A 26,529-nucleotide genomic window follows, 5' to 3' on the forward strand; every position below is an offset into this window, starting at 1 on the left:
GAACAAGCTCAACCCCTGACAATGCATCATGTTGTTGGGAATAATTTACATGGGTATGTATTGGGGCTGGTCGTTGTGCTGGTTTGCTACATACAAAAATTTGCATTTCATGACATGAACGCAAGTGGCGAGATATTCCTAATGTGATACATTTTTTTTTTAGATGCTACAGGTACACTGCGTACCGCATGTTTGCCCGATGGGTCTGGCGTCGGCTGGGACGACGCAATAGGAGGGTCCTGCCCAGCTGTGTTGTGGGCACAATTAGGGACACCTTCCCCTCTCAAGAATACGCCGGCTTCCAGTACCCACAATAAGAAAGCCTTATTGTGTTGGTACTGTGAAATTTGACAAATGTATTTTTGTCAGCTGTTTATGTCAGTTATTTTTATGTCAGTATGTATGTTGCCAAGACCGTGCAATTTAAAAAAATTATTTTTATGTCAGCTGCTCCTATTTTTTTATGTCAGTATGTATGTTGCCAAGACAATTTTTTATGTCAGTATGTATGTTGCCAAGACAGTGCAATTTAAAAAAATATTTCTATGTCAGCTGCTCCTATTTTTTTATGTCAGTATGTATGTTGCCAAGACCGTGCAATTTAAAAAAATTATTTCTATGTCAGCTGCTCCTATTTTTTTATGTCAGTATGTATGTTGCCAAGACCGTGCAATTTAAAAAAATTATTTCTATGTCAGCTGCTCCTATGTATGCTACCAAGGATATTTTCTGGCATATTTTACCTGTTGAATAAAATGTCACTAAAGTTCCATAAATTTTATTTCATGAGACTGCGTGAAAAATGCATCATTTGATCACTCAGTGTGGCCCGAGCTGCGCTATGGCTGCAAGCAATATACGTAACCATGAAAGTGAGCTTCTACGTCAACACGATTCATATTGGGGAGCAGATATAACAGATTTCAAAGGTGCCTTAGGTTGTGGCAAATAAGAAATAGTAATAAGAAAAGTGCATAAATGTGAAACTGCACATAGCATGGGTATAGTACTAGAACACAATAGCACGAAGCACGTATGAGCCTGATTGGAAAGCACTCATGATCGAAAAATAAACTCCCTGGTAGGTGTTTCTTTCTTTCTTTCTTTTTTTATTTGGTACCCACACCGCCTTTTTAGCATTACAGTGGGGGGGAATAACAAAAAGAAATACATCAACTAGTCACATTGATAACCAAAAAAAAATGTTCCAGAGGCCGCGAGCCCCTTTTCAGATACATTTGTACACACAAGGGGAGGAAAAAAAAAAAGATGTGCCATGCTCTTCAGGAACTAATAGTTGTCAGTAACAGCACAAGTGGTACAGAATATCAGCTAGTTTCAATACCTATACAAAGAAAAGGCCACAGCAAGTCGCTCCCTTGCTTTCCATCAGTTGCAGTCGCACAGAAAATATAACACACTGCATCAAGAAAAACACGAGCAAGTAATAGTCAAAAAAGTGAAAGTACAAGGCTGTCCTACCATGTCGGGCTACAACGCAGTTCGAGTGTCACGTACACACACACACACACGCACATACACAAAAAAAAACGATTGTTTTGCATCACAATAAATTCACAGTGAACGAATGTGCATTAGTTCAAAGCTTTCAGCAAACACATGGAAGCGTAAAATGCATCCGCAGACTGTTCCGTAACTATGGGCGCAGGTAACCAATTCCATTGGTGTATTGTTTTCGGAAAAAATGAGTTTGCGAACGCCAATGTGTTGCAGCGAATTTCACACACCTTGCAGGTGTGATCCATTCGCGCTGACACGTAATGAGGTGCAAAACGTAATCATGGCGGGAAATGTCAATTTGAGAATAGTATATGGAGTGGAATAGTTTTAAGCGAACCATTGCCCTTCGATCTTCTAGTGTCTCCCATTTCAAAAACTCTTGGCAGTGACTTGCGCTAAACTTAGAGTTCCTAGGAGTCTTACCAATGGCGTACCGGGCTGCAAGGCTTTGTACCCTTTCTAATTTATTAGAAAGTTCGATACGGCGCAAGCGTACTCTAAGATCGACCTTACGTTAGACTTGTACAGCAATTCGCGCATTGCCTGTGGAAAGTTTCTTGTATTGCGCCGCAAAAAACCCAGAGTCCTACAAGCTTTACATACGGTGTAATCGACATTAACACTAGCAGATCAACACTAGTTGATCTGCTAGGCACATCATCACAATCAACACTAGCAGATAAGGGGAGGTAGCAAGTGCATAAAGTTCTGGATGAAGCACCAAAAATAATAGCACCAAAGATGAAGCACCAAAAAACCATCCCTCCCTGGCCTCCTCTAACCTGTATGACAACGTATGTGAGGGGGGACCTGCAGTGGTGGCAACAGGCGTGCAAAGTGGCACCGGCATCCCGAAGTCTACAACACAGCTGGTACACACATGGTACACGCTATGAACACTTTATTTAATACACTCTACTATCAAGTCAAGCAAATACAGCATGAAATTATAGTGAATGATACTTGACATATTTTCAGTACAAAAAAACACTGACAAGAAATGAACAATAGTGACATAACGTACTAACATGGATGATTTGAGTGCCCGTACATCTCCGGAAAAATGAGTGGTTGCCGTGCCTCTCTGTAAATTTGCCCGAAATAAATGCCACACACAAAAGAACCGAAGGCAGGCCTCAGTGCATATGGAAGACACCGGCGCTGCTCATTCTCTTGGGTGTGAAAATGCACCATCAAACCGGAAAGGGAAGAACACATCTAAATGTCGTATGGTCTGCTTTCTGCCGCGGCGTGCGGTGACACAGTGGACTCGGCACAACAGCACTGGGCGCAGAATTGACAAGTAGCGTCCACACAAGATCAAGGCAGCCAATGCCGCACGGAGCACAGATGCTGTGGCTATAGCACTGGTGGCGGTAGTGGCTGCGTATTGTCCTCCATCATCGTTTACTTTTTCCCAAACCTTGAAAGGTGGGACTTCACAAGGGCTGCCTTGTCAATAGAGACAAGTGCGGTTGTCAAATGAGGCGGCTTCACAGGAAGGGCATTTGGAGTTGCACCACTGACGTACTCCTCAAGGAGTGAGAAGAGACGGGCCACATAATCTGCATATCCAAAAGGCACTCATGTCTGTTAGAGAATCAAAGTAACAAGCACAACAAAAAGGTTATCAGAATTGTACTGGGTGCTCCAAAATTGTGGCAAATAAGTGCTACTGTCACAAACTCGGGCGTACGACGCCTAAAAGTATCATATAATTTTTTCATTTTATTGGACAGGGCCTAATTCTTGTTACAGTCGTCCTATTCATTCACTTTTGTTCTATTCGCCCCGAGAAAATGCTGGAACTCTCTCAAACGAAGCAGCGGTAACACGACCACTTGCCGGCAAGAAAATACCAAAATAAAAGCTCCGCCGCTTAGCTTTCACCGAAGCTTCGAGTTCTTTGGAGGGGGCGAGAGTAGCTTTGCCAGTGCTAAGGCACGCCGATGATTCCAGAAGGCAGAAAGAGGGAAGTTGTGCACTCGACAGCGGCGGGTGCGTTGCGCCCTCTCTCTCCGCGCCAGCGCAGTTATAAAAGGAGAATCTGCGCCGAAGAAAATCAGCTACGTTTGGACGTCGTGATGTGACAACGGCTTCAGCCAGTTTGCGCACCACACCATCGGCGACCCGTGCCCTGGAGGACTCCAATGTACTCCCGGGCCTCAAATCACCGTGATTGTCCCGGACGGCCTGGCCTACGACGAAGCCACGCTTCACAGGTAGCCGAATCACCTCCGACAGCGGTGCATCGTCCGGCCCGGTCGGTGAATATTGTGGGACTCTGTCTCTCGTATGCATCGAACTGTTCATTTTCTTTTTAGTTAACTTGTCTGCTTCGTAATATCTATTTGTTATTGCTCCTGATGGTATCATTTTGTCCAATTTTGAACTGTTTCTCGCACTTGTATTCATTCTAAGTTACCTCTCGTTTACGTTACATGTTCTCGTGCTTGTACAGTGTTTTGCCTGTCCAAATACAAGTCTTTCTTTGTGTTGCTTTCGTTCAGGGCTCGGACTCATTCTTACCGCTCTGGTCGGTGAACGCCGCACATCAGACGGCCACCCCCTTCGTCACCTGTGCTCTGTAGATTCGGTGGGGTTGTTTACTCGCTTGAGTCAACTCCCCACATCTTCTAGCAGCGCACCCAACTAAGGAAACGGTGACAATTTCTGGCGTCCAGAAATTGTCACCGTTTCCTTAGTCACTGTTTCCTTAGTATTAAATGAAGAGTGTAAAACATAGGTATATTAGTTTCTGTACATTTTTTTTGGTGAGATTACGCATCATCACCCTGCTACAAAGGGGATACCACTATCAATCATCATCAGCAGCACAAACACGGTTTAGCAAAAAGGAAAACAAAAGTGGTCATGGGGGGGGGGGGGGGTGAGAAGTTTTGAAAAGCGCTTTGCAGACCCCTGAAATGCCTTTGTGGACCACCTGAGGTGTACAGAGCCCCATTTTCACTCCGCTGAGCTAGCGTGCTAAATCTGAGGCCAAGATAGGTGATCAAAGAAAATAACCAGCTTTAGTGCGTTCAGCTACTGTTGTGTGCAACTTGTGGGAAATTACTGAAATTTTTATAAGAGGGGCACCAGCTTTCTCCATACCATAGGTGGGCGGTTCCTTGATAGAAGAGGCGGTTGCTTCCCCCTTCCGCGCTTTTGGGTTCTTCACCCTGAAGCGGGGCTCACCGCTGCGTGTCACTGCCTGTCCATTGTCGGCATTCTCATTGTAGTGCAAGGCAGCCAGTGCAGTTCTGCAGTACGTAAAGATGGCACAGTTATGTATATTACATATTCATAGGTCAGCACAAATGCAAATAGTAAGGCCACTGATATCATTATAGTGGCCAGAAATCCCAATTGCAAATCCCAACTCCCAACAACGTGAAGGTAGATCTTCCTAAAGGGAGGTCGACTTGATGCATAAACAAAGACAATGACAATAATTTGATATATTTCGATGCCATTTGTATATACCAAGTCTAACTGCAGTGTTGTGTTTTCTTCACGAGTGACGCTAACTGTAAAAAAAAACATGTCTCTGCACCAGAGTATGGTCAGAGATGTAGTCCCTCTATGGGAGAAACTGGATTCGATGATGGTGAAGGGCACCAAATATACTCCATAACATGCCAAGCTTCGAACAACAATGAAGGTTCACTAATAAAATTATTCACACGTTTACCCAGGCATTTTTGCAACAGACTTGCCTTGCAAACATTCCGTGGAAGGAAAAGGCATACGCCTTGGGCGCGAAGCGATTAATGATGGAGTGGAAGGACTCCACGCTGAACGTCTGGAATCGTGGAGACATCTGACGAATGTAATCCAGGAGCCTCTTGCTTGTCACGATGACAGTCAGCTTGTCAAAAGCTTGGGTTCCTATAATAAGTTACAGGTTGAAATGTAAAAGTTACAGGCTGAAATGTAGAGCGCTGCTTGCAAAGCACTTCACTAGCAGCCACATGAAGTACAGCTTACAATTGCAGCAATTGTGTGCTTCCTAGCTTACGAAATGCCTGCAGCGTAATGCACACGTAGGAAACATGGACATTGAAGATCACAAGCCCATGTCAATTGTGGCAAGTGACATTTTGTGCCGTCCATACATTCATTTCCTCTCAGAAATTTACATTATGCGACCATCAGTTTTACGAATGGAATAGCATGTCGCCACAGTTTATCTACCCTTTGCGCTCACGATTACTTTCAACATGGGCTGCAGTTCGTGGTGATCCTGGTGTCCCGACGCCTCGTCTGCACATATTTTGGGTGAGCTGGGAGCTGCCATTTTGGGCAGCCGGTGCGTCACGTGAGTCATGACGGCTTCATGACCCCGCGCGACGCGCCGAACCTGCTCGTCGCGAATGTGTGCGGAGGGCGAGGCGGAAGGAGGACCAGTTCATTGCCTTCTCTCAAGCTGCCCTTTTCCCAACGGCTGGAGGAGACCACCTCTACCACCCCCTTCCCCCCCCCCCCTCGAGCCGACGAGTGGCCCGCGGCAGCGTTCCGTGGGGACTGTAGGGGGGTGCGTAGCACTTTCTCTAGGGAAGTTAGCCGGGGTCCTTTGCTATCCTGCACGTTAGCCCACAAGTTGCGTAGCCCTGTTCAATTGGCCTGAGGTGCCAATTTTTGCCTCTCTCGCTCTCCATCCTAAGTGGTACAAATACAGCCACTGCCAACCATTAAATTACCACTTAGGTGACCATTCACGGGAGAAAAAAAAGTGTTTCAATAAAAGAAGCATAACAAAAATGCACCTGGAAATATCCACTTTCGTGGTTCAAGGTCACCATGCTGGCACCGCTCGTACTGCAGGCTGTGGCCGTCATGTTTGTCCTGTATGTGGTTCATCATGGACAACCACACAGCCACTGCAAGGTCTCCATTCCCATCTCCACGCTTCACTGAAAAATACAGATGGTTCACAAGGGAGCGTGACCAGGGGCCGATGGCTGTGCAGCTGGTTGATTTGGCAGCTTGCAGAAGCTTCTTGTTCAGTCCTGCAAAATGAAAAAATGACACCAATGCAACCATGAGGGAGGGGTCTCTGTAGAAACAATTTACAATGCTGACCTTTGCACACGTGCCAGGCATCGAACCGATGGTCCACCTCAGGCTTCTCTGTCTTGAAGTACCTGTATTAACGCAGAAACTGAACTAGAAACTGAACTGCTCAAGTCAATATAGCATCTAATAAGTACAACCAGCATTTTAGCAATAACAAAATTACTTCATAAGGAAAAAGCAATGAAACATTACCAAGCTCAAACTACAAATGTCATTGCAAAGCTTGTAATGGTTCCCCAGCATCTTTCTAAGGGTGGACATGAGGAATCATGTAGGGGGAAAAACAGCAAAGTACGTTTTTGTTTTCTCTGTGTGCTCTGTGCTTGGGCAGCATTGTAATAGCAGGAAGGGGAGGGGAGAAGAGTGAAGTACTGGGTCTACAAGCAACCCTGTCTGCAAGCTGTGGTACATGCTGGCAACGAACAGGGGAAAAGGAGTCCTGTCATGTCTTTTAAGCTTTCAGCTGCTGTTTTTTTTTTTTTTTTTTACAGTTCGGGTCTGAAAAATTTCACGCCTTGCATTTCGATGCATATATTATGCGCACTTCTACAATGAGTGCCAGGAAAGTTTTGTCTAGACCTATGAAATGTAGGAGCCAGTGGCGTAGCCAATAGGGGGGTTTGCAGGGTTCAACCCCCCCCCCCCCCATTTTCACTGAACCCCCTCCCCCCTCCTCACTCCGTAGTTTTTAAGGAACCATATTCTGCCCCCAGCGCCGCACATTGTGCCTCCTTTTCACCAAATTGGCGAACTAGGCCCGTAGCAAGTTGAAGTTATGAATGACGGCGATTTTCTTGCTACTTTCGGGACCACCGAAAGAAAAGAAAAAAAAAAAAAGACTGGAAGCAATGTGCTGCTTGCTTCCGCGGCGCGTTTCGCCCCTCTATCTACCACGACTATTCCACTCGGTACAAGCCTTGTTGATCGGCCATCACGGGCCTGGGAAAAATTCCTCGCAAGGTCTCTGCCAGGGTTTACGTGGATGAGTCACCTGAAGGCACGCGGCGTAACCAGGGGGGCTGACCGGGCTTCGGCCCCCCCCCCCCCACCTCCCCGAAATTTTTCCAGCCCGCGCCATGCTGCCTGTTATGCCTAAAGCCCTATAGATACAGGGGCTTTAGTTAAGCCCAGTACATCGCCTGTGAACAAAGGCGCAAAACCTTCATACGTGGAACTATTAAAAACATTCACGACTCAATACTTGTTTTAACGCATTGGTGCTTACACAAAACGAAGCGCCCACGTCAGGACAATTGCGGAGGGGTGCAGCTCCAAAAGCGGTGGCGCCTTCGGGTAAGCTCAGCCCACGGGACGCTAAAGGGAGCATTGTGTCCCTTTGTGTGTGGCATGTCGCCACACAGAGAATAATTGGCCGGCTGAGTCGGCTGAGTGGCCCAGAAATAGGCATTTTAATATTGCTTATAGTTTCGAATATGCAAGCACAGGTGGAATTACTACGTACAGAAGTTGGTGTTGCAATGCTTTTTTATGCATGATGGTCCCCACAGCATTCACATAATTTTGTGAAGATCAGTGTATAAGTGAGTGGTTTGGTCTACTTTTTTTTTTCATTTTTATTTTTTACTTTCATTTCTATTTAACAACACTTACTTGCGCACTTGTGGATGTCGGTCTGTCACCGCTTCGGTGACCCGCACACCGCTTTCTTCAAGGGCGGTTAGAGCCCTTTTCAGGCCCTCAAGTTCCATATGGCTGCTTGAAGCCACCTCGTTGCTCTAGAAACGAATGAAAATGCGTAATGTGAATACAGTCTACGCCCATCACAACGGACCCTGTTAATCCAGAAAAGAACGTCCGCTGTAGCCGAAGTATGCAGAATCCAACCCCCCCTCCCCGGGGGGGAGAGGGGGAGGAGGGGGGATATATGAGCGCAGAAGTGGGTACTTTGACCGGTATTGCATATACATACTATAGACGCTTTGTTCTCTCTACACGCCTGCAGCACCTACGCAAAGTGTAAGCGCGAGGGCAAAGAATCACCTAAAGACCGTTTCTAAAGCTTAGCACCGGCACCTGGAAAAGGAAAAAGCCTAGCGCATACGGTCAAGTGTATAAAGACGCATGATAAACTGAGAAAATAAAGCAAGACTATAACCAGGAGCAATTATTAACCAGCTATACAAATCAGTCGTGGCCACCAGAATTAGCTAAGCTCTTTCAAACCCCTTTGTGATGAGGAAGGTTTACCCGAAACCGTTTGTCAAACAAATCTGATCTCTGCCTGACGTTCTCCCAAAGCAGCTTCCGCATTTTTTATGATTTTAGTCTGGTCATTGAAGCAGCTTATACGAAATAATCTGATGAAGGACAGCTGTGAAATCAGAAGTTGGACAGTTAGACTGCGCACGGCTACCGGAAGATTGCACACAATGGATGGGAACCAACCCTCTACTTAATACATTTCTTACCTTTTTCACCAAACGGAACGGGAACGATGCATGCATATGAATAAGGTTCGAACTTCACTGAACCCGACTTCTTTATTGCATAAAAATACTGACAAGGGCAGACTTGACTCCGGGTGGACCACTTAGCGTATTCGATAGCGCTGTTGTTCAATCTCACCGGAGTCGCGTTTATCAGCAGCGGCCTTATTCTAGACGGCCGAGCGGACTGTCTGCTTAGACAGGCCTGTACTTCTAGCGATGTCGGCCTGTTTTTCCCCTTTTTCTACAGCGTTAATTATGCTCCATTTATCCAACAGTGAAATCAGCTACCCTGCTGCGCATGACGCTAGTCGCAAAAAAAAAAAAAAAAAAAAAAACAAGGCCACTGGCACTGGCTTGGCTGCACCAACGATCCTGCTGCCAATGATGTTGTCAGACATAACAGTTTTCTTGCCAAACTATACAAATAAAAAGCATATCGGGTGCCAGCCCCATGGAAGTTAGCTATCAGTCGAAACGATTTTTGCCTAAAGTTCTGTTGTAGCCGATAGTCTGCTCTAGTAGGGTCCGTCATGAGTGGAGTGGACTCTATTTAAAATGCATGGGGACCAAACAAAGAAACGGTCTGTTGTAACCAGAAGACCGTTATTGCCAGATCCGCTGTAACGAGCGTAGACTGTAATTAAATGTGCCTACTACATGAAACAAACAGAGATGGGTGGCTGACAGAAAACAGGAGGGCCCGCCATGTGCACCATAATTACATGTGCAATGCAGATGACTGACATGAACCTGAAGCAAGCAGTAAAGCAAGCAGCAGTAAATGAGATCAAATTATGGCTGTAGAAATAAGTACAGTGAATGTGGAACCAAGCAAGATTCTGTGCATAATAGGAATCAGTTGTAAGAGATATTTGTCGCGAGTTATCATAGCCAACCGACATAATTACATAATAAAAAGTGATGAAGCTGTGCTGCAAGGAATTTCTGGTAAGTTGCAGCCACAATGAATGCTATAAAAGGACATTTTTCTATAAAAGGACAGAGTGGCACTATAAGCAGAAAATATTGACAAAAAGTATGTCTCCACTGATTGATGTAAGTGTATTACTGCACCCTCACCTGCACAAGCTGAATGTTGATTATTCTGTTTATGCTGGTCTCCAGGAGTGTGTAGACACCATATTTAGCACTATAGCCGGGAGAGTCAGCACGACTGTCTCCTGCCACCCTTGCGGTCCCTCCATTGGCCACCAGACTGCGCAGGAGTTCACCTTTTTATCCTCCCAGACCTGAAATCAGCACATAAGTTCTTTATTGAAAGCATGTCTTTGAACATACAATATACGTAGTCATGAAATATACAAATAGTCATGATACATAGTGCCACTTTCACCTAACAGTGGGGCAAATGGGTTAGTCGATATGGGGAGCGTGTGACCCCTAAAAAGGGCACGCTGCTCGCCGTGCCAGTACCACCATCGGCCGGGCCAGCGTCCCGTGGTGGGACAGGCGTGCTGCAGCCATCTACTGGACTGGCATTCGTGAAGGTGAACAATGTAATCCAGTGAGCTGAATTTCATGTATTCACAGTTCAAAATTTTTTACTGGCAAAAAATGGGGTAAAAACGTGACGTTTCCCAAGGGCAAGTGCATTTTTGCTTCTATACGCTTTACACTTCAATGCTTCTTTACGACTGTTCGTATGCTTGCTGTTACGCCTAGTGCACTGCTTTCGGGCAAAACAAAACGCGATAAACAGGCACCAGGACTGGTGAAAGCTGCTATGTTGAAATGCATTTTCCTGTTTCACGTGAATAATTTCCAGCAACGAGTTCACTTAACTAAGCCGTCCATTTTCATGTTCAACAAATAGTTCTTGTATTAATTTAGGTAGCCGCAGCAAGCAGCAGAAAAAACACATCCCATTCGAAAAACCCCTACGCTACTGATCCAGCACAGTTATATTTGAGCCAAAAATAAAGAGACTCCCAGTGAGGTATCAATTTGAAATACTAAAAAAAAGCGCACAGCAGCATGTAGGTGTCGATCATAATATGTTTAGGTGCAGTAAGTGGCAGGCAGCGGTGGTGGCTAAAAATTTCACACAGTGCACATGAAAAGAAGGCGCCACAAAGAAAAAGCTATAGGTAAAAAGATTCCAAGGCGCAAAGTGTGTTAAAAAGCAAAAACACCTGTCTGTTCGAGATTTCGGCGCTGTTAGAGGTTAAACCCCATAATCAACCAAATCAGTGAAAAGCGTTCCCTGACAAATACCAAAGAAACGACTAGATCCCCTGTCTTCAGCTTTCCCAGGCATTTTTCACTATGTCAGAGGCAAAATCATAGGTACATATCTTGCATGAGGGAAATCTTGTGTCTATCGATTGCCTACCACCAACTAAATGTGCGCTGATAATCTTATCCTCTTTGCTGGCTGCCATTAGGTTTTATCGGCCCAATGTTAACAAAGGAACAATTTCCATTCATCCTCCACGTGTGCACATACAACAAAATGTAAACAAGCATTACGTGAGGCACATAGGATATTGCTTGTGTTTGCTAGGCATGAAGGGGCGAACAAGCTAAAAATCGAAAGAGCTTCATTTCTAGAGGAGAAGTAGCAAAAGCATTAGCGCAGTCCACAACATAAATATTCTTGCGCACACCATGAAGCCACCGTCACAGCATAACTACACCAATGACGTCTGTTTTGCAGCCCAATGCATACTCTAGAAAGCACCTTCGTGACGGCACAGCAGTATTGTTCCACGGTCCGTATATTCTAGAAGCCCCTCCACCCCCGACAGATTCTGCTTCTGTGCATATGTGTAATACAGAAATTTCATTACCTTGTACACCGTGGGAAGCAGCAACTTCTTCTGCAAGCGATGGTAGGACCGTTCGCTGAAGCAAGCAATGCCTGCGTTGTTCAAAAAACGGAGGGACTGTTTTGTGCTTCCGCCCGTGAACAGAACAGCAGCAGCCAGCGTGATGTCGCCCAAAGCACGCTTGCCCTTCTTCGGCTGACTGTGCCATGTGATGACGTGGTTCTCCTGGCACGTTGTTGTGATCGTCGCAAGGGAACCTTTCACCTGCAAAAAGTATCCAGTACACCATTCACATAGACGCACATTGCAATGATCTGTTCATATGCATTTGCTATCATAGCAGTAAAAACACGAGAGGGGTGGGAAGGTCGTCAAGGCCATGACCTACTATAATTTCGAAAAGGCTACTGGTCCCATTTAAATGCATACATATCGAGTGAAGATTATGTGAAAGCAATTTCACACAATTTTGTTCAGTGTTACACCTGTGGAAAAGACCATTGGGTCGTTGTCAGCTGATATAGCACCATTTCAGTTCCGTTTTCAACTTTATGCATGTTTTCCCGCATCGCGTGCTTGTCCCAAATACTCTGCTGGCCGTCACTGGAAATTCAGTCATAGACAAGATGCTCTGACATTACGTGGGGGCAAATTCGTGCCTCTGATAATGTCAAACCGCCAGATTTCTTCCATGGAACCACCCGAAATTGCACATTTTGAAATGGAGGTTGGGCTTCATCGCGTGGAACGAGACACCTGCTAACATTTTTATTTATATCTGACAAACTGTTCCGCGCAAGTCGACATTTTTTCTAGGGCGTGTTTTTGAAATATTTCCCTACAAAATGTATATTCTAATTTTTTCTACTAACGATGGTCTGTAATACACAACCCCCTTTTCGTCATTTCCTTCGACAACTCGACAAAACTTTTGATTTTAATATTTTTTTTACAACTATGATGTACGAAAACATTTCAAAACTGGTGTTATTGGAAAAGACGTTAAATATTCTGCATTTTGTGTTTCCATGATTAGTGCCTAACCAATTTTTTTTTTGGCAGAAAAAAATGTTTTGTTGGACCCCTAAGGGTTGGTCAATTTCCCGCGGTCAAGAAAGAGTTAAGAAAGCTCTGAGCGAGATGGGTATCGGTGGCTTTATTGAAAGAGAGATGGCTACATGGCCACAAAAAACCATTACCAGTGTAGCCTGTACACTAGAGCTTTCTTGGCCAGTGCACCACATAGCTGACGCAGTGGCCAATGGCAGACAAAAATAGAAAATATACATGATGTAGGTGGTTGTCGGTTGCTGACACAAAATTCAAGTTGCTGGAAATGTCTTGTGCCCTCCATTTCGAGCTCAGTCATGCAGCAAAAGCTATAAAGTCAATTTTTATGTATGTGATAACAGCAATTTGCCATTCATAAGTTGCCTATTTAATGTGTGATGTCCGCACAAACCTACGTTAGAAGTTACTACGCCTTAAAATTTTTTGCCGGTACTCAACCTTGATGTAACGACACCATAAATTCGTTATACCATGATTTCTACCACGACGTGGTGTTGGGGTTTTCAGCATTAGGAAAAACACCAAAGCTTCCCAGTCAATGTGTGGGGATAGTTTCTTATTATTAGTTGACTGCTGTCTCAAAAGAATGCAGGCTTCCAAGTGTAATGCCACCAACCACGTCTGCAATGAAGGAAACAAGGCATGTTGCTCTGCACTTGCAGCAGACGGAAGCACGATCATTGAGATGAGCAATGGTGGAATCTAGAAAAGCAAACATATGCTTTTTCATCTCTGGACATATATATAAGTCGCACTACTTTTGGTACACAACATAATTTTCAAGACTGGCTTGTTTGGTTCCGAAACAATGTTATGAAAGCTAGTAGGCATGTTGCCGTAAACAACCACCTCTAAGAATGGTAGTCAACGAGCCATGTGGTACGAATCTGTGAGCACAACAGTGAGCAAGAAACGAGGCTCTGTCTCTGCATTTCTCTTCTGTCCCATTTCATTGCATGCTGCTTTATGCTTCTCAAAGTCTTCAAGATCAAAATTTGGCTCCTATGTGTGGGTGGCTTCGCAATGCATGGCCACAACAAATGGCGCAACAGTGATTAAAATTGGGAAATAAAGTGATGTGTTACCTCAAGGATTTCGTTAAATTGACATTTGTTATACCATGGTTTGACTGCATTAGCATTGCCTTCATTTTTAAACCCATCTGCTAACAACAGCATAATGTGTTAGAGGGATAGAAATGTAACCACACCTGTAGTGAACATTCAGCAGGGAGGCCACATGTCTGGCACATCTGGAAAACCTTCAGCAGGCATTCCTCGTACACGATGAATTTCCTATTAGCAGGAGGTGCACCTACGGATCTGTTAAAAATAAGGTTGATTGAAACACAGTAAACATACTTTTCTCAGGGCACTGCATGGTTTTGGGTGAAATTGCTGCTAAAGTCGGCAAGTGATTTCACGCAACCACCATGCTGTGAAATTAACTGTATAAATTATCGAGTACCGTACTTATTCGATTCTAACGCGCCCTCGATTTTCCTGGCAAAAAAAAAACAAAAAAACTTGCACCTCCGATTGTGACGCGCACGGGACTTTGTGACCCAGACAAACGAATGCGAGAGAAACGGGCGATTTATTTCCCGAAGTAACCTCACTCATCTCACTCCTCGTCGCTCTCCGCTGACCACAACATCTCGGCCTCAGTGCCTTCATGCGAGTTCGCGATGCCACACTTCTGAACGAACGTTCAACCATGGTCAATGGGATCGTGACCCACGCCTCGCATGCCCATCCCGAGAGCTTCTCCAGAGGCACGCGCTTCAGCCGACCACTCGTTTTGAACGCGTGGGAGCTGCTGCTGCCATTGCTGTTATCAAGCGCACAAGTGAAACGATTTGACGATTTGTGTGAACGGCGATGGAAAAGCCTAGGGGCCTAGGCTTGCTGCGTCTAAAAAATCGTTACTAAAAGCTTTGGCGCCATCTTGAGATAACGATGGCGATGGGTGGGATGAAATTTCCACTGTTTCGGCAGTTTCGGTTTTGTATCTGATTCCAACGCGCATGCGATTTTTCGGCCGATTTTTTCGGAAGAAAAGTGCGCGTTAGAATCGGTAAATCGGTAAAGACAAGTACCGTATTTATTCGAATATCGGTCGACCTTTTTTTTCCGAAAATGTGCTTAAAAATTGAGGGTCTACCTATAATCGTGACCGAAGAACCTCGACCTATAGTTGTGATCAAAAATGGCGAGCGCACCGAGCGATCCGTTTCTCCGTCGCGCCCGGCGCTCCTCAATTTGAGGCGGCAGCGCGGAGCATCTAGAACAAAGACAGGCAAGAAAATAAGGGAAAAAATAACAAAACAATCAGCGTAAGAAAACCACCCACAGTCACTGCCGGCCATGGAGGCTGCCGGCTTGTAGGGGACTGCGTCGTGCGTTTCGTGGCCCTACAATTGGAAGGCACGATGCTCTCGAGAAAAAACTCCGGCTGCCCGTGGAAGAGGAGCGTGCGATATTCAGACCAAAGCTCAACAGTTAGCGCTGCGAGGCAGGATTGGCCGTTCAGCCTTCAAAGCCAGTCGGGGGCGGGGGTGGGTAATGAACTGCGGCGCATGCGGCGCAAGTTCCGACGACGACGCAGTGTGTGGCTCCAACCAGTGAGGTGACCGCGTTGTAAATAAATGGGAGTTTTAAAAAGTTTCCTCAAGTTTTTTCTTAAAAGTATGGGTCGACCTATAATCGAATATATTAATTTTTTTTTTCGGCGACTTCAATTTTTAGGGGGTCGACCTATAGTCGTGCTCGACCTATTTTCGAATAAATACGGTAACCGCTGAAGGTGCTGCAAGCAGTAGAAAGCGTTTTCTTGCTATCTATAACACGTGTTGCACAAGGTAATGTTTCGACAACTGCAAGCCAATATGCACATTTTCCAAGCCCATATTGCAAGCGTACAATGTCTCTCTTGTTGACAACTGACTACATTGTTACTAAAAAAAATAGGCACCTCAGCAATAAAACTTCGACCAATTTCTAACTGTGCCAAAGAGACAATTTCGCTATGAGGCACTGCATACAGGGAGACCCACGTTATGTTTGACAAGCTAAGGTTCTTGGACGTGCCACAAAATGACGGCATACAAGCATTATCCTAATTCATTACATCGAAATTGAACCGCCACAGACCAGATTTTGTTTTGCAATATCATGCATGACAGCACAGGACCACATACCTAGGAGTCAGAGTCAGCACAGTGGGTATATGCCCAAGACGTGAATTGTCTGACTGCCACAGTCTGTGGTTTTTGAGGACTTTGTCAAGCGAAATGTGTGGTGATGAGGAGTAGTTGGTATGAACCTTTGCTTTTTGTGCCCATTTACTGACCTTGTATAAAGCAGCTTTTTGGCTTGTTTTGGGATAGCAAAAGCCTATTATGTTGTGATTTACTCCACCCAATACACATTCAAGCACATTTAAATACACATTCAAGCATGAAAATAAAACGTCGTGCCACTTACGCGCATGTGGTGTTCAATGTGGGTTCATATGTTTTGTCCAGGGGATCATCAATGTGAGTGAAAGATGGCTCAGAGCGTAAAGGTGTTGAGCACCGCTGCTGCATTTCCTCCATCAATAGTATATCAGGTAACTCCAAGTCGGTCTGGCATGCTGAAAGTACAGCAGCATGCTAGTATGTTTAGGAAGCCACACTGACACCTAAAAAAACATGAAATGTTCCCTAAGGGGTTGCAATTCTAGAATTCAGAATGATCGATATGAATTCATATCGCAGTATCACGAGAGGCACTCACCCATTTCCTTCACTGTTCGGGTTGTTTGAACCTTGGCAGCTTTTGTGTGAGCCTTCAGCACCACCTGAGTTGCCTTAGAAGAAACTTGAACAATGCACTGGCTCTCTGCATCCACCTTTACTTGTCCTGTGGAAACAAATATCGAGCTGTTTGTCTTCAAGTCAAGTTTTTACATGCTGTCGGTGCATTATCCTTATAGACCTTTATAACTGGTAATGATGTGTTATTTTTGACACATGTACTGAATGAAACTGTCATGTTTTTAAAAGCAGCAGTGGTTAGTTAGTAATGGCCCACTTACCCATTTATACTTATTCGATGGTGTTAGCTTATTCTGATTCACAATACATATCAGTACACTGTGGTTGAGATATATTGAAATGCACAGAAATTTTTCAAGTGCAGGAACCCTGCATTTGTGTGATAATTTTGGTGTGCCCCAGCATGCTGTCACCCGTTTCTATTCTCGCAACGCTCGTTTACTCACGCGGTGCTACTCGAATTTATTGATACTTCGAAACATCACTTCATGAAGTACCATATATTGCCGGGACCACGGCCACTTTCGATCGCGATACAGCCGGGGCCTTCTGAAACACGATCGGCAATATGCCGCAGTCTGTTACAGCCAAACGTGTACGTGGCGTTCTATTAACAACACCGCAAGTGCAAGCGCGCCATGCGATATCCTAGCTCCGTACTTCACGGCCGAAAGTGGAGTCGTTACACGCACCGGGATAACAATAATACCCACCTGCTGCCTTCTCGACTTCGTTCACCTCACAATCAGCGCTGGGGCCCGCCCAAACCGTAGGGGATGCAGCATCCTCAGGGTGCATGTCAGCGAGAGCCTGCACGATATTGGGCGTCATTACATATTTGTGACACCAAACACATGCAAGCAGAACGTAAGCAATACGAACCTCTAGCCGAGGACGCTTGGATAGCGAAGAATGCTCCGAATCAGGGCCCACGAAGTTGTAAATAGACGGCACGGCATCAGGCTCAAGACAGCAACGCGGACGGGGTAGCAGCACGTTCGGGAGGTCCTGTTTGTAGCACGCCGGCTCGAAATGGAGCGAGCAGATCCGACTGCTCTTCCGTGGGGTCCACTCTGTGCGTCCCGCAGCACCGCGCACAAACTCTATCCACTTTTGGCGGCGAGGGCCATCGCCCAGCGGAAATCTGTGCATGCTTGCACCCGAACCTGTATGCGATGGACAGAAGTCCACGGAGCACCGTACCCCCGACATGGTGCCACAAAGTAAACACGGGCAGTGCGTAAACTACACCAGCGCACGTAAACACGCGCGACGCCGCCGCGCAATGCAAACTGGGCAAACTGCGCAGTGCGGGAGCGGGAGAAACCCGTGACGTCTTCGGATTTGGCTTATTTTTAAAAAATCCACGTAATGTCGATGGCGCGAGGTCCTCCGCCGGCTGCTCGGTTGCGTTTCGCTCACTTTAAAATTGATTTTAAATATATTCTAGGCTGTATTTTCCGCTGAAATTTTGCAGATGATGTATGTGCGTTCTCAACAATCTATCTCCGACGTTATCTCGCCTTCAAAATTTTGTGTCAGTGCCCCTTTAAGAGAGGCGACCCTGAAGAAAGGAAAGCTACTCGTGAAACATGTGTTCGCGGTGGAGCAGATAATACAAGCAGACGAGCATCAGCTGAACGCCAAGTGCGTTTCACAAGTGCAAGACAACGTCGTCTACGATGTGCGTCTGAAGTGAAACGCTCTTTCTCTTTTTTGTGTTCTTTCTACCGCTCTTGTCGAATGTATTCGCGCTCAGAGGCTAAGTACACAAAGGTGGTGATACTAAATTGACTTTTCGCATGCAGATCTGCGCTCACACACGGTCCGTAGCCTCCGGGACGTGCTCTTGCAAGGCGGGAATAACCGGTTGTGTGCGCCTACGTGAATGAGGCAACTGACGATACCTGCACAAGCAGACCCCAGCAGTGGGGAAAACCGTCGAAAAAACCCAAGCGGGACATGAACAAGACCATCGCGGACCTGTTCCCAGGTATTCTGATTAGGAATGCATTCGCTCGATTCCTCTTTTCACAGTGGTTTCGTGATTGATTGATTATGAGGTTTAACGCGCCGACGCTACACAGACGACGAGGCGCGCCGCAGTGCAGGGTTCCGGATTAATTTTGACCACCTGAGGATCTTTAACGTGTGCCGAAATCTCGAACACACGGGCGTTTGTGCGTACAAATTTATTATTTTAACAGGTGCACAATTTAATTGTAGATTTATTTTTTTAGTTACCCCATCGAAGGAGTTTAAAGTATGTTGCTTTGAGTGCAAAAAAAAATCACCTTGTCTGCTTGAGCAACGTGAGTGACTTGTGTGGACCCATGGGTTCCATCGGCCGCAGACAGCATGAGCTGCAAAGGACCCTTGCAGCACACAGGATCTGTCTGCGTTTCCTGTGTAGTTCGAAGAAAAACAATTATACATGGTGAGCTACATGCCACCGGTCACATAGCCTGCGATCTGCACGTTGTAAGACAACTAACCCCGACGCAAGTCAATGTAAACTGCTGAGCGTCGACTTCCACCTCCGTCAAGAGCAGCGAGCCCTGCTCCAAGGCTTTTGATTGCGCATCCGCTTCTGGCGAGCAGTCGGCCTCCGACGCGTTCGACAGCACGTCCACGGGTGAGGATTCCTCGGGCGGATGAGGCGACGTCAAATTTCTAGCAGCTGATCGATTCCGCTTTGCCCACCTGCGGTAAAAGCAGGGCGAGTATAAGTCAGTGCGAAATCTGGCTGATTCTACCCTTCATCTTACCTTTCGTGTCTCTCACCGCTTACCCGCCGCTTTTTGTAAACATCCGGAAACAGAGTCGGCCGATAGGCTGGGTTGGCCTGGCTCTCGCTCTTTGCATTTTTCACGAAGTGCCTGCTGCATATTCGTGTGTTTTTTGGGGGGAGCCACGGGGAGCCATCAGAGCTATTAGAAAGTAAGGTAATTTAGTGCAGTTCAGCTACTGAATGACAGGAGAAAGGCAGAGAAACGGTCACTCACTTTTTCCTCCGCACAGCCCCAATCCAGGCTTCTCGGCGGTCTGTCTCGTACCACTTGCCGGGAAACGAATAGAGCTTGACGGTGGGCTCTTTTCCCTTCGTGTTTGCGACGCTGTTGTGGCACCCAACTACACAACAATATTTAGAGCCCTGTCTTTTCCTCTTAGGCGCGCTAGTTTTCATCACGGCGAAGCAGCAAGCAGCGTACTCCAAACGAATCTGCGGAAGAGCGCACCCCGTGTGCGGCAATGAAATGGGAGCAAAGGCCGCCAGGGGAGGAAACGGCGCTGCATGCGCGCGACGAAACTTGAGCATTGGCAGAATGCTCGGCAACAAACCGAGCCATAAAAGACGCTGTCGCGCTCCATCCTGTTAGAATATGATGATATCCTGTGCAATTTTCTTGCGTTGCACTTTCAGTCAACCCGATGGTTTACTGTTGCATACAGCTGAGCAAGGCCAGCAGCGGCATGGCAAAAGCATTTTCTTTTTGTTTGGTTCTTATCGCTTCGGTATACGGGTGCGGCTCAAAAAGATATCACGAAGATAACTATGTGTACGGTTCTGATCGCCGGCCCTGACCAGGGCCAACTCTCGGACACCCAATTTTGCCATTCGTAGGGCTGGCGAGCCACCTTGCGAACGGTGCTACACGAGTGGCACAGTTTATGTGAAAGAGCCACAGCCCCTAAAGAAGTTTGCATCAACTAGTGCTCCTGCAGCTGGAAAATTGTTATGCTCCCGCGCAAGAATGACGGCATTTCCCTGCTTTAAATGGCCAATTTAAAAATGCTTTTCACAAACTCAAGCGTTTCCTGTCAAATTTCGCATGTGCGCAAATGACCGTCTCGCCAAAAGAAAGCGTCTCCATGTAGAGCCAAGGTCGGTAAAGGTTATGAATGTTTGAATGAATGGGAATGCTCAAAAATTAATAATTGTAGTCGAGCCAGAAAGTGTGGTACCCGTGTGGTTTAGTTGTATACGTTGACTTTTCCATTGGTGAGAGTCAGGTGGTCTGGACAAGCCATTGTATTCTAGGTGCTGACCGGTGATATACATGCTAACTAGAACGGTCGGTTGTTATTGGTACAGCCACTGCATTTCGTGCCAACAGTCACTCTTTGAGCAAAGTGAAGCTGGTGAGGTTGGAGATTATTTAGCACCACCTGATGGAGTGTGCCGTCCCTACCCAGCAATTTTCAGCACGCTGGCCCTCATTGTCGCCTGCTGCCATGGGAAGGTCGCTATCTATGAAACCAGCCGTGGTTTTAGCCGCAGCGCAGTAAAAAAAACAGCGCAGAAGGAAAGATCCTTTCATTCATCCTCTTCACCTGACCATACACATAATCCACATGAATTATGTGTATTGTTGTTGAAGTGCAGTTGCAGCATGCCAGAATATAATTTTGAATGGGTGCGTGTTTACCTCTAATGGTCATTCTATTGTTTCTGGTGCCTATAGGTTTGTTTTGTACACCTCATTGTATCCACACAAATGGCGTGTACAGTGCATTTGTGTAAATCTCATTGTAACCACACAAATGGCGTGTACAGTGCATTTGTGTAAATAAAATTATTTACAAGTGCGATTCCTTTTCTTGTGTTGCACCTTGTCAATATAGTTTGTATCTACTTGTCCAAGTGTCAGTCCTACGAGTAACCTTCACTGCCAGGTCCTGCCTAACAGATTAAAATGAAAATATGGCAGCAAACCAAGCCATCAAACCTACTTTATTTTTCACTAAGTGCATAAAGAAAATTTTCTCTGAAGAACTGTCTGTTGGTCTGTGTACACTAGCCTCCATGGCAGTATTACAAATTGAAGGAGCTCCCATTCGTAACATGACTGGGACAACAACTCGACCAAAATGTTTACAGAGCTGGCATGGCACAACTTTGCACTGCTACTGAGAGCGTTGCCTACCTGTCTGCTATTTTTGTCTGAAAATGCAATATCTCGTGTACACCATGGTTTGCTCACTGTTGAAAACAATAGCCCAAATTCTGAAAGGCTGCAATAAAATAACACTGGCCTGTCAAAGCAGCACTAAATTTTTGAGTCTTAGTGTTATAAAATCTGAAAGTAAAGGTCCTATATTGGTCTATGTAATTGGGCGACCCCAACAGCTGGAACACATAGCCTTTTTGTGTGTGTGTGTGTGTGTGTATGTGTGTGTGGGAGGGGGAGGGGGGGTGAGAAGCTTTGTTCAACTTGTGTGCCGAAGCTGCACATGCACCTCGAAGCACACCATATTAGGGGCTATGGATCATTTTTCACCACTTGGGGACCTTGAAATGTGCGGCAAAATCTCTATATAAAGGATTTCTTTTTCGCCTCTACCATTATAATGGCTGCCATGGCTGGGATTGAACCCACATCTTCGATCATGGCAGTGAAACATCCTAGCCGCTGGGCCGTTACAGGGTAGCACATAATGGTTTTAATTTAAACTGGATCTATTTCTTGTTAGCAGAAACGTAATTTAAAACAGAACAAAAAGTGCCTTTGGTAATTTTTGTTTGCATCAATAACCTGCTGGTTCCCTACAGAACGCACAGCTCCTTAAGTTGTATCAAGCTATAGAACACACGGCAGATCCTGAAGACATTTTTCAGAAGATCGCAAAATAGAGACCCACGATTAGGGCAAATGTGTTATCCAAACTTATATGGACCGAGCTTTCAAAATGTAAGTAGTGAGAAAATGCGATCTCTGGAACACATGAACGCAATATCCTAGAAACTTCAAACAGCGCCTCTAAAGTGAGTGACCTAGCGTAAATTATGCTGTGTTTTTCCTATTTTGATTATGCCTCAGGCAGGGTCACATTTAGTCAGCAGAGCCAGCTTGCAAATGTGACGTCCGGCTGGATATCACAGGTGCCACGCATGTATACCTTAGTTAACGCTATTTTGCTACTATAGAGAGCAAATGGCAGATTTATGCTGTACGCTTCTTCTATCCGAAGAGCAATTTTACCGTTCTAGGTATTCAAAATTTACGAACAGAGCTATAAAAGTTTGCTCTGCCATACAACATGCAATCCTTCAAGCTTCACCGCAACGAATACCTGTTTGGGTCGGCTTTTTTGCACGACGACTAAGCCTTGCAAGAAAGCCTAATGCAAGCAACACCTTGAGCAAAGCCAGAGTGGTAACTCTGGTGTACAGTAACTGAAGTGGAATGTTACCTGTGCAAAGTTAATAATCCGGAAAGAAGTGTCCGGCCAATGGAATGGCATGAACGAGAAATTGAGTTATTACTTGTTGGCTATGCCTCGGTAGCATACAGGGCCTTATTTCGATGACTGGAGGGGCTGCAGCCCGTCAAATATACTTCTATTCAGAGCACGTTGAAGAACCCACGTCTTCAAGAAAATGTGTTCCAAACTTTTTTCACTGCTCCACTCTCTTATTCATCTTTTTTTTTGTACCATTTCTTAATCAGTGCATACACTCTACTGTCAGGTTGTGATTAACAAATTTATCTTTTCTCTCTTTTTGAGCTCTGCTTTCAAAGCTGTAAACACGCTAAAGCAATGACATTCAGTAGAACATATTTTATTCCATCTGCAGTCACTTTTTCTATTTATGTGTGATTTGCGGTACAAAATTTGATATTTGTACACCCCTGCAAAAAAGGTGTATCGCAGGAGTAGTAAATCTAATTTCTTTGGAGGAAGTGAAAGTTTTTTTTTTCCGCCAATCTGAAGCAGCGCCCACAGCATGCTTTTTCTGTAAATTACATACCCTCTATTATAGAAAAAAGAATTTGGCATTCGTTTGACTTCAGTGTGTGAGTAGTAGCGCTTGAGCGGGAAAAGCACAGCTTGATTATCGTTCTGATTTTTTTTATTCAGACTGACGAGTGTGACACTGAGCATTGATATCAGTTGAAATACTTTGCCTGTCCACCCGTGAGACTATTTAGCTTGCAGAGCCAATGCACTGCACGAATACGAGGCAATAAAGCCGCAAAGGCCGGAACCCGGATATATATATATATATTGTAAGAAAACTAAGCTTGAGCTCCCCGCTTCTCGTAGTCGGTGGCTGTCCTCTTTGCTGTCTTAGTAAATTGACCACTGGCTGTGCTCAGCTCTCTTTTCCCAAACCTTCATGCCTCTACTCCGGTTAAGACGAACTCCATGAATAGGATGAACAACACTTTTGCTTGCTTGTAACATCCACAACGCTAAAACCTCAGCTTAAAACAACTTTGTGGTAATACATATTTTTACGGTTTCCTCGAGTTTGTCTTAATGAGCGTCTACTGTATATATGCTCTACCCTGCTCTCCTTACTGTCGTTCTCTGTGTATCCTGCGCAGCTACAGCCTTTACTAAGTGGGCCCAGATGGAACCCGCTTGTCTTTAGCATCTCTGAATGAGACGCAGCATAAGTTGCTCTTCCTTTGGTTTTTTTTTCTTGGGGGAAGGGGGGGGGGGAGGGGTTCGGCTTTTGAGACACCAGACACGTGCACAAATATCTCGTGGTCAGCCTCCCTAGTGCGTGTGCACTAATAATACCCTGCCCTTGCCAATCCTCGAGTGAGCATGTACACTTGCATACAGTTTGTCGTAAGAAGCATGCTAAGCCCCTTGTTAAGTGTGTGATGAGAGACGCTTGACTTGACACAAAGTTTACATCAGCCAAATGACCTGATGTATTGGGACCATTTGAAAACGCGCACTTTCGGTAGAAAATTCCCCAGGCTGCTTCATTGCAAAGGTTGTAATTGTGTACCCAAATTGATAAACAAAAATAGCGGAAGGAAGCTGGGGTGTAATGGCACATTCAGTTTGTATCAAATGAAGGAGAACATTATGTGTGAGTGAGACCCCTCTTTATCAATCTACTCCAAAGAATGTGTCTTCTTAGATAAGTTCTCTTTGTGTGTGCTCTTGTGGAAGGCTTTTGGCCTTTTGTTATTGCTTCTCTCATACATGATGGACACACCCTAATTAAATCAATCGCAAGTAGCGTCCGTCCTGTTAGTTCAAAACTGGGTGATATGGTATAAAACAGCACCTCATCCTAACGCCAAATACGAGCATAAAACAGCGCGGCACTTTTCTGCTGTGTATGCCTTTCTACCCATCTTGCTGAAACTAATATGCGATGCAGGCATCATAGTGGGTAGCACAAGCCACATGCAGTAACTAGAGCTTCTATGTAAAGTTAAAATGCATTGCCCGTTTTTTTGTTCACCCTTCGCACTAACTTAAGATTACATCCTTTTTAGAATCTTCTAAACAGAACACAAATGCTGGCACACGTCAAATTATGCAACGACTAAAGATCCCACAGGCTAGAATACACTACAAATTCAAACAGACTTGACAAGCTGATACACTACAAACATACCGAAGCCGAGCTTGCAGGCTCTAGTAGAATGTAAGACCATGTTGAAACACAATAGGTTATTCATAGAAGTCCTGAGTAATTAGTCACTATTGCTAGGGATATTCCATCACAACTACGAGATAAAAGTGACGGCCGGAAGCACGCCGGCCAATAACGAAGAAGCACAGGCACCAATGTCGAAAGCTTGCAGGGAGCGTAAAGCTCGTCTTCCACTCTCAGATTCCTTGGCACAAACGGGTGGTGGTGCTGCACCAAATGCACCACGGTGAGCCAACTTCACACAAGGATCGCACGGAGAACACTCAGAGGCAGTTTGATGAAAGCAACCAGCAAGATGGGCACATTTCCGGCGCTGCACAGTGGAGATCGGCTTCTTCTGTAGATCGGTTGATGCGCGATACACGGTTCTAGGTTCTGTAGTGCACTGCTGGGTCGTGGTGGGCAGCGTCACAGGAGGCCGCAGCGACTAAAACCATCCCGCAACACGGACGTTGTTCCTGGCGCGGGACGCTCTCTCCGGCCATCAACAGATCGAGGTCGTGACGACACAGCCAAAAGTCACGTGATAAAAACATTTTCGTCACTTCCTGGGCCGTGGACCTTTTTTTATTGTTTCTACTTTTATCACGAAGGCACTGCGCATCAACGTTACTGCGCACACCACCGAGAAGCTATGCACTGCGGTAAGGTGTTTTTTAATCACTATTGCGCAAGTGCGCCCTTCTGCAGCGGTGGGTTCGCTTTGGCTTTTTGTTTGATGCCCGAGTTCTGTCAACGTAGCCGCTGTGGACAGTGCTTACACGATTGTCAAGTGTTGCGTCGAGCTGTTGGTTAATGAACGCGTCGCGTATCTGTTGTGTTGCTCATGTTGCCTGTTCGGCAGTCACTGACTCCACCATAACTCCGTTGTAGTACCAGTACCAGGCCCATAAAAAGTTTGTATGACCGATATCGTACTGCACCAAAACAAAACAAAAAAAAGTGTCGCGGCAGGGCGGTGAACTCGAGCATTCGTGTGTGATCGATTCATCAGACCTTGGGTACAGTCTTTGCCAGTAACGTTGCGAGAGGGGGGGGGGGGGGGTGGGGTTGTGGGTTCGATCCTCCACCGAAAGTTTTCCGGGCAACGCTTAAGCGAGAATTCGTGTTCCCTTGGGCAAAACTCCTGCCTTCCGATAGCCCATAACCCCTTCTGAAAAAAAAAAGTATGGCTACTGTCCTGGTCTTTGCTGATGCTTGCTTGCAACTGCGTGCTTTAATTTTTATCGGTATCAACGAACAGGCACGTGCGGAAGCGAGCCAATCTTTGCTTTCCACAGCACGAAGTCCTAGCTAGGCTAGGTGCCATGCTAGGTGCAGTGAGGTGCCAAAGACATTGTGGACACTGCGGACGAACGAAAAATGTTTTAATGTTGACTTCATGCTTTT

The 26,529-nt window shown here is 45.6% G+C and overlaps 2 protein-coding genes and 1 pseudogene across 4 annotated transcripts; all 3 read right to left on the minus strand.

Moving 5' to 3' along the window:
- Nucleotides 1-513: 513 nt before the first annotated feature.
- LOC144144193 (uncharacterized) lies at nucleotides 514-10,383 on the minus strand. The gene is made up of 8 exons (XM_077675557.1): nucleotides 10,374-10,383; nucleotides 10,131-10,282; nucleotides 8,212-8,336; nucleotides 6,607-6,668; nucleotides 6,291-6,533; nucleotides 5,241-5,412; nucleotides 4,636-4,784; nucleotides 514-3,086 (listed from the first exon to the last, which is right to left on the minus strand). The coding sequence occupies exons 1-8, from the start codon at nucleotides 10,381-10,383 to the stop codon at nucleotides 2,929-2,931; spliced, it is 1,071 nt and encodes a 356-aa protein (XP_077531683.1). The 3' UTR covers nucleotides 514-2,928.
- Nucleotides 10,384-11,696: 1,313 nt separating this feature from the next.
- On the minus strand, nucleotides 11,697-18,269 carry LOC144144199 (uncharacterized). 2 transcript variants are annotated; one of them, XM_077675564.1, is made up of 6 exons: nucleotides 17,613-18,269; nucleotides 17,444-17,540; nucleotides 16,690-16,815; nucleotides 16,396-16,546; nucleotides 14,121-14,205; nucleotides 11,697-12,103 (listed from the first exon to the last, which is right to left on the minus strand). In XM_077675564.1, exons 1-6 carry the CDS (start codon nucleotides 17,940-17,942, stop codon nucleotides 11,741-11,743), a joined length of 1,152 nt encoding a protein of 383 aa, XP_077531690.1. In that variant the 5' UTR covers nucleotides 17,943-18,269; the 3' UTR covers nucleotides 11,697-11,740. The 2 variants fall into 2 exon arrangements, with proteins under 2 accessions (XP_077531690.1, XP_077531689.1); XM_077675563.1 differs by having other exon boundaries at nucleotides 11,706-12,103; nucleotides 14,121-14,232; nucleotides 17,613-18,264.
- Nucleotides 18,270-18,933: 664 nt separating this feature from the next.
- Nucleotides 18,934-19,975, minus strand: LOC144144200 (uncharacterized; annotated as a pseudogene). Its single transcript, XR_013317190.1, has 3 exons — nucleotides 19,499-19,975; nucleotides 19,226-19,433; nucleotides 18,934-19,135 (listed from the first exon to the last, which is right to left on the minus strand). The product of XR_013317190.1 is annotated as an uncharacterized LOC144144200 (transcript).
- Between the last annotated feature and the right edge of the window lie 6,554 nt (nucleotides 19,976-26,529).

Source organism: Haemaphysalis longicornis, unplaced genomic scaffold, assembly GCF_048455015.1.
Source record: "Haemaphysalis longicornis isolate Haplotype H1 unplaced genomic scaffold, Haemaphysalis longicornis Haplotype H1 scaffold_66, whole genome shotgun sequence".
In the NCBI taxonomy this organism is placed as follows: domain Eukaryota; kingdom Metazoa; phylum Arthropoda; class Arachnida; order Ixodida; family Ixodidae; genus Haemaphysalis; species Haemaphysalis longicornis.

Coding starts and splice junctions, on each gene's coding strand:
- LOC144144193 (XM_077675557.1), bottom strand. Junction 6,534..6,606: donor TGCCTGGCACGTGTGCAAAG/GTCAGCATTGTA, acceptor TTCATTTTGCAG/GACTGAACAAGAAGCTTCTG. Junction 5,413..6,290: donor ACGAAAGTGGATATTTCCAG/GTGCATTTTTGT, acceptor AACTTATTATAG/GAACCCAAGCTTTTGACAAG.
- LOC144144199 (XM_077675563.1), bottom strand. CDS start 17,942: ATGTCGGGGGTACGGTGCTCCGTGGACTTCTGTCCATCGCATACAGGT. Junction 16,816..17,443: donor CGAAGTCGAGAAGGCAGCAG/GTGGGTATTATT, acceptor TTGTTTCCACAG/GACAAGTAAAGGTGGATGCA. Junction 12,104..14,120: donor CTGCTGAATGTTCACTACAG/GTGTGGTTACAT, acceptor TACTTTTTGCAG/GTGAAAGGTTCCCTTGCGAC.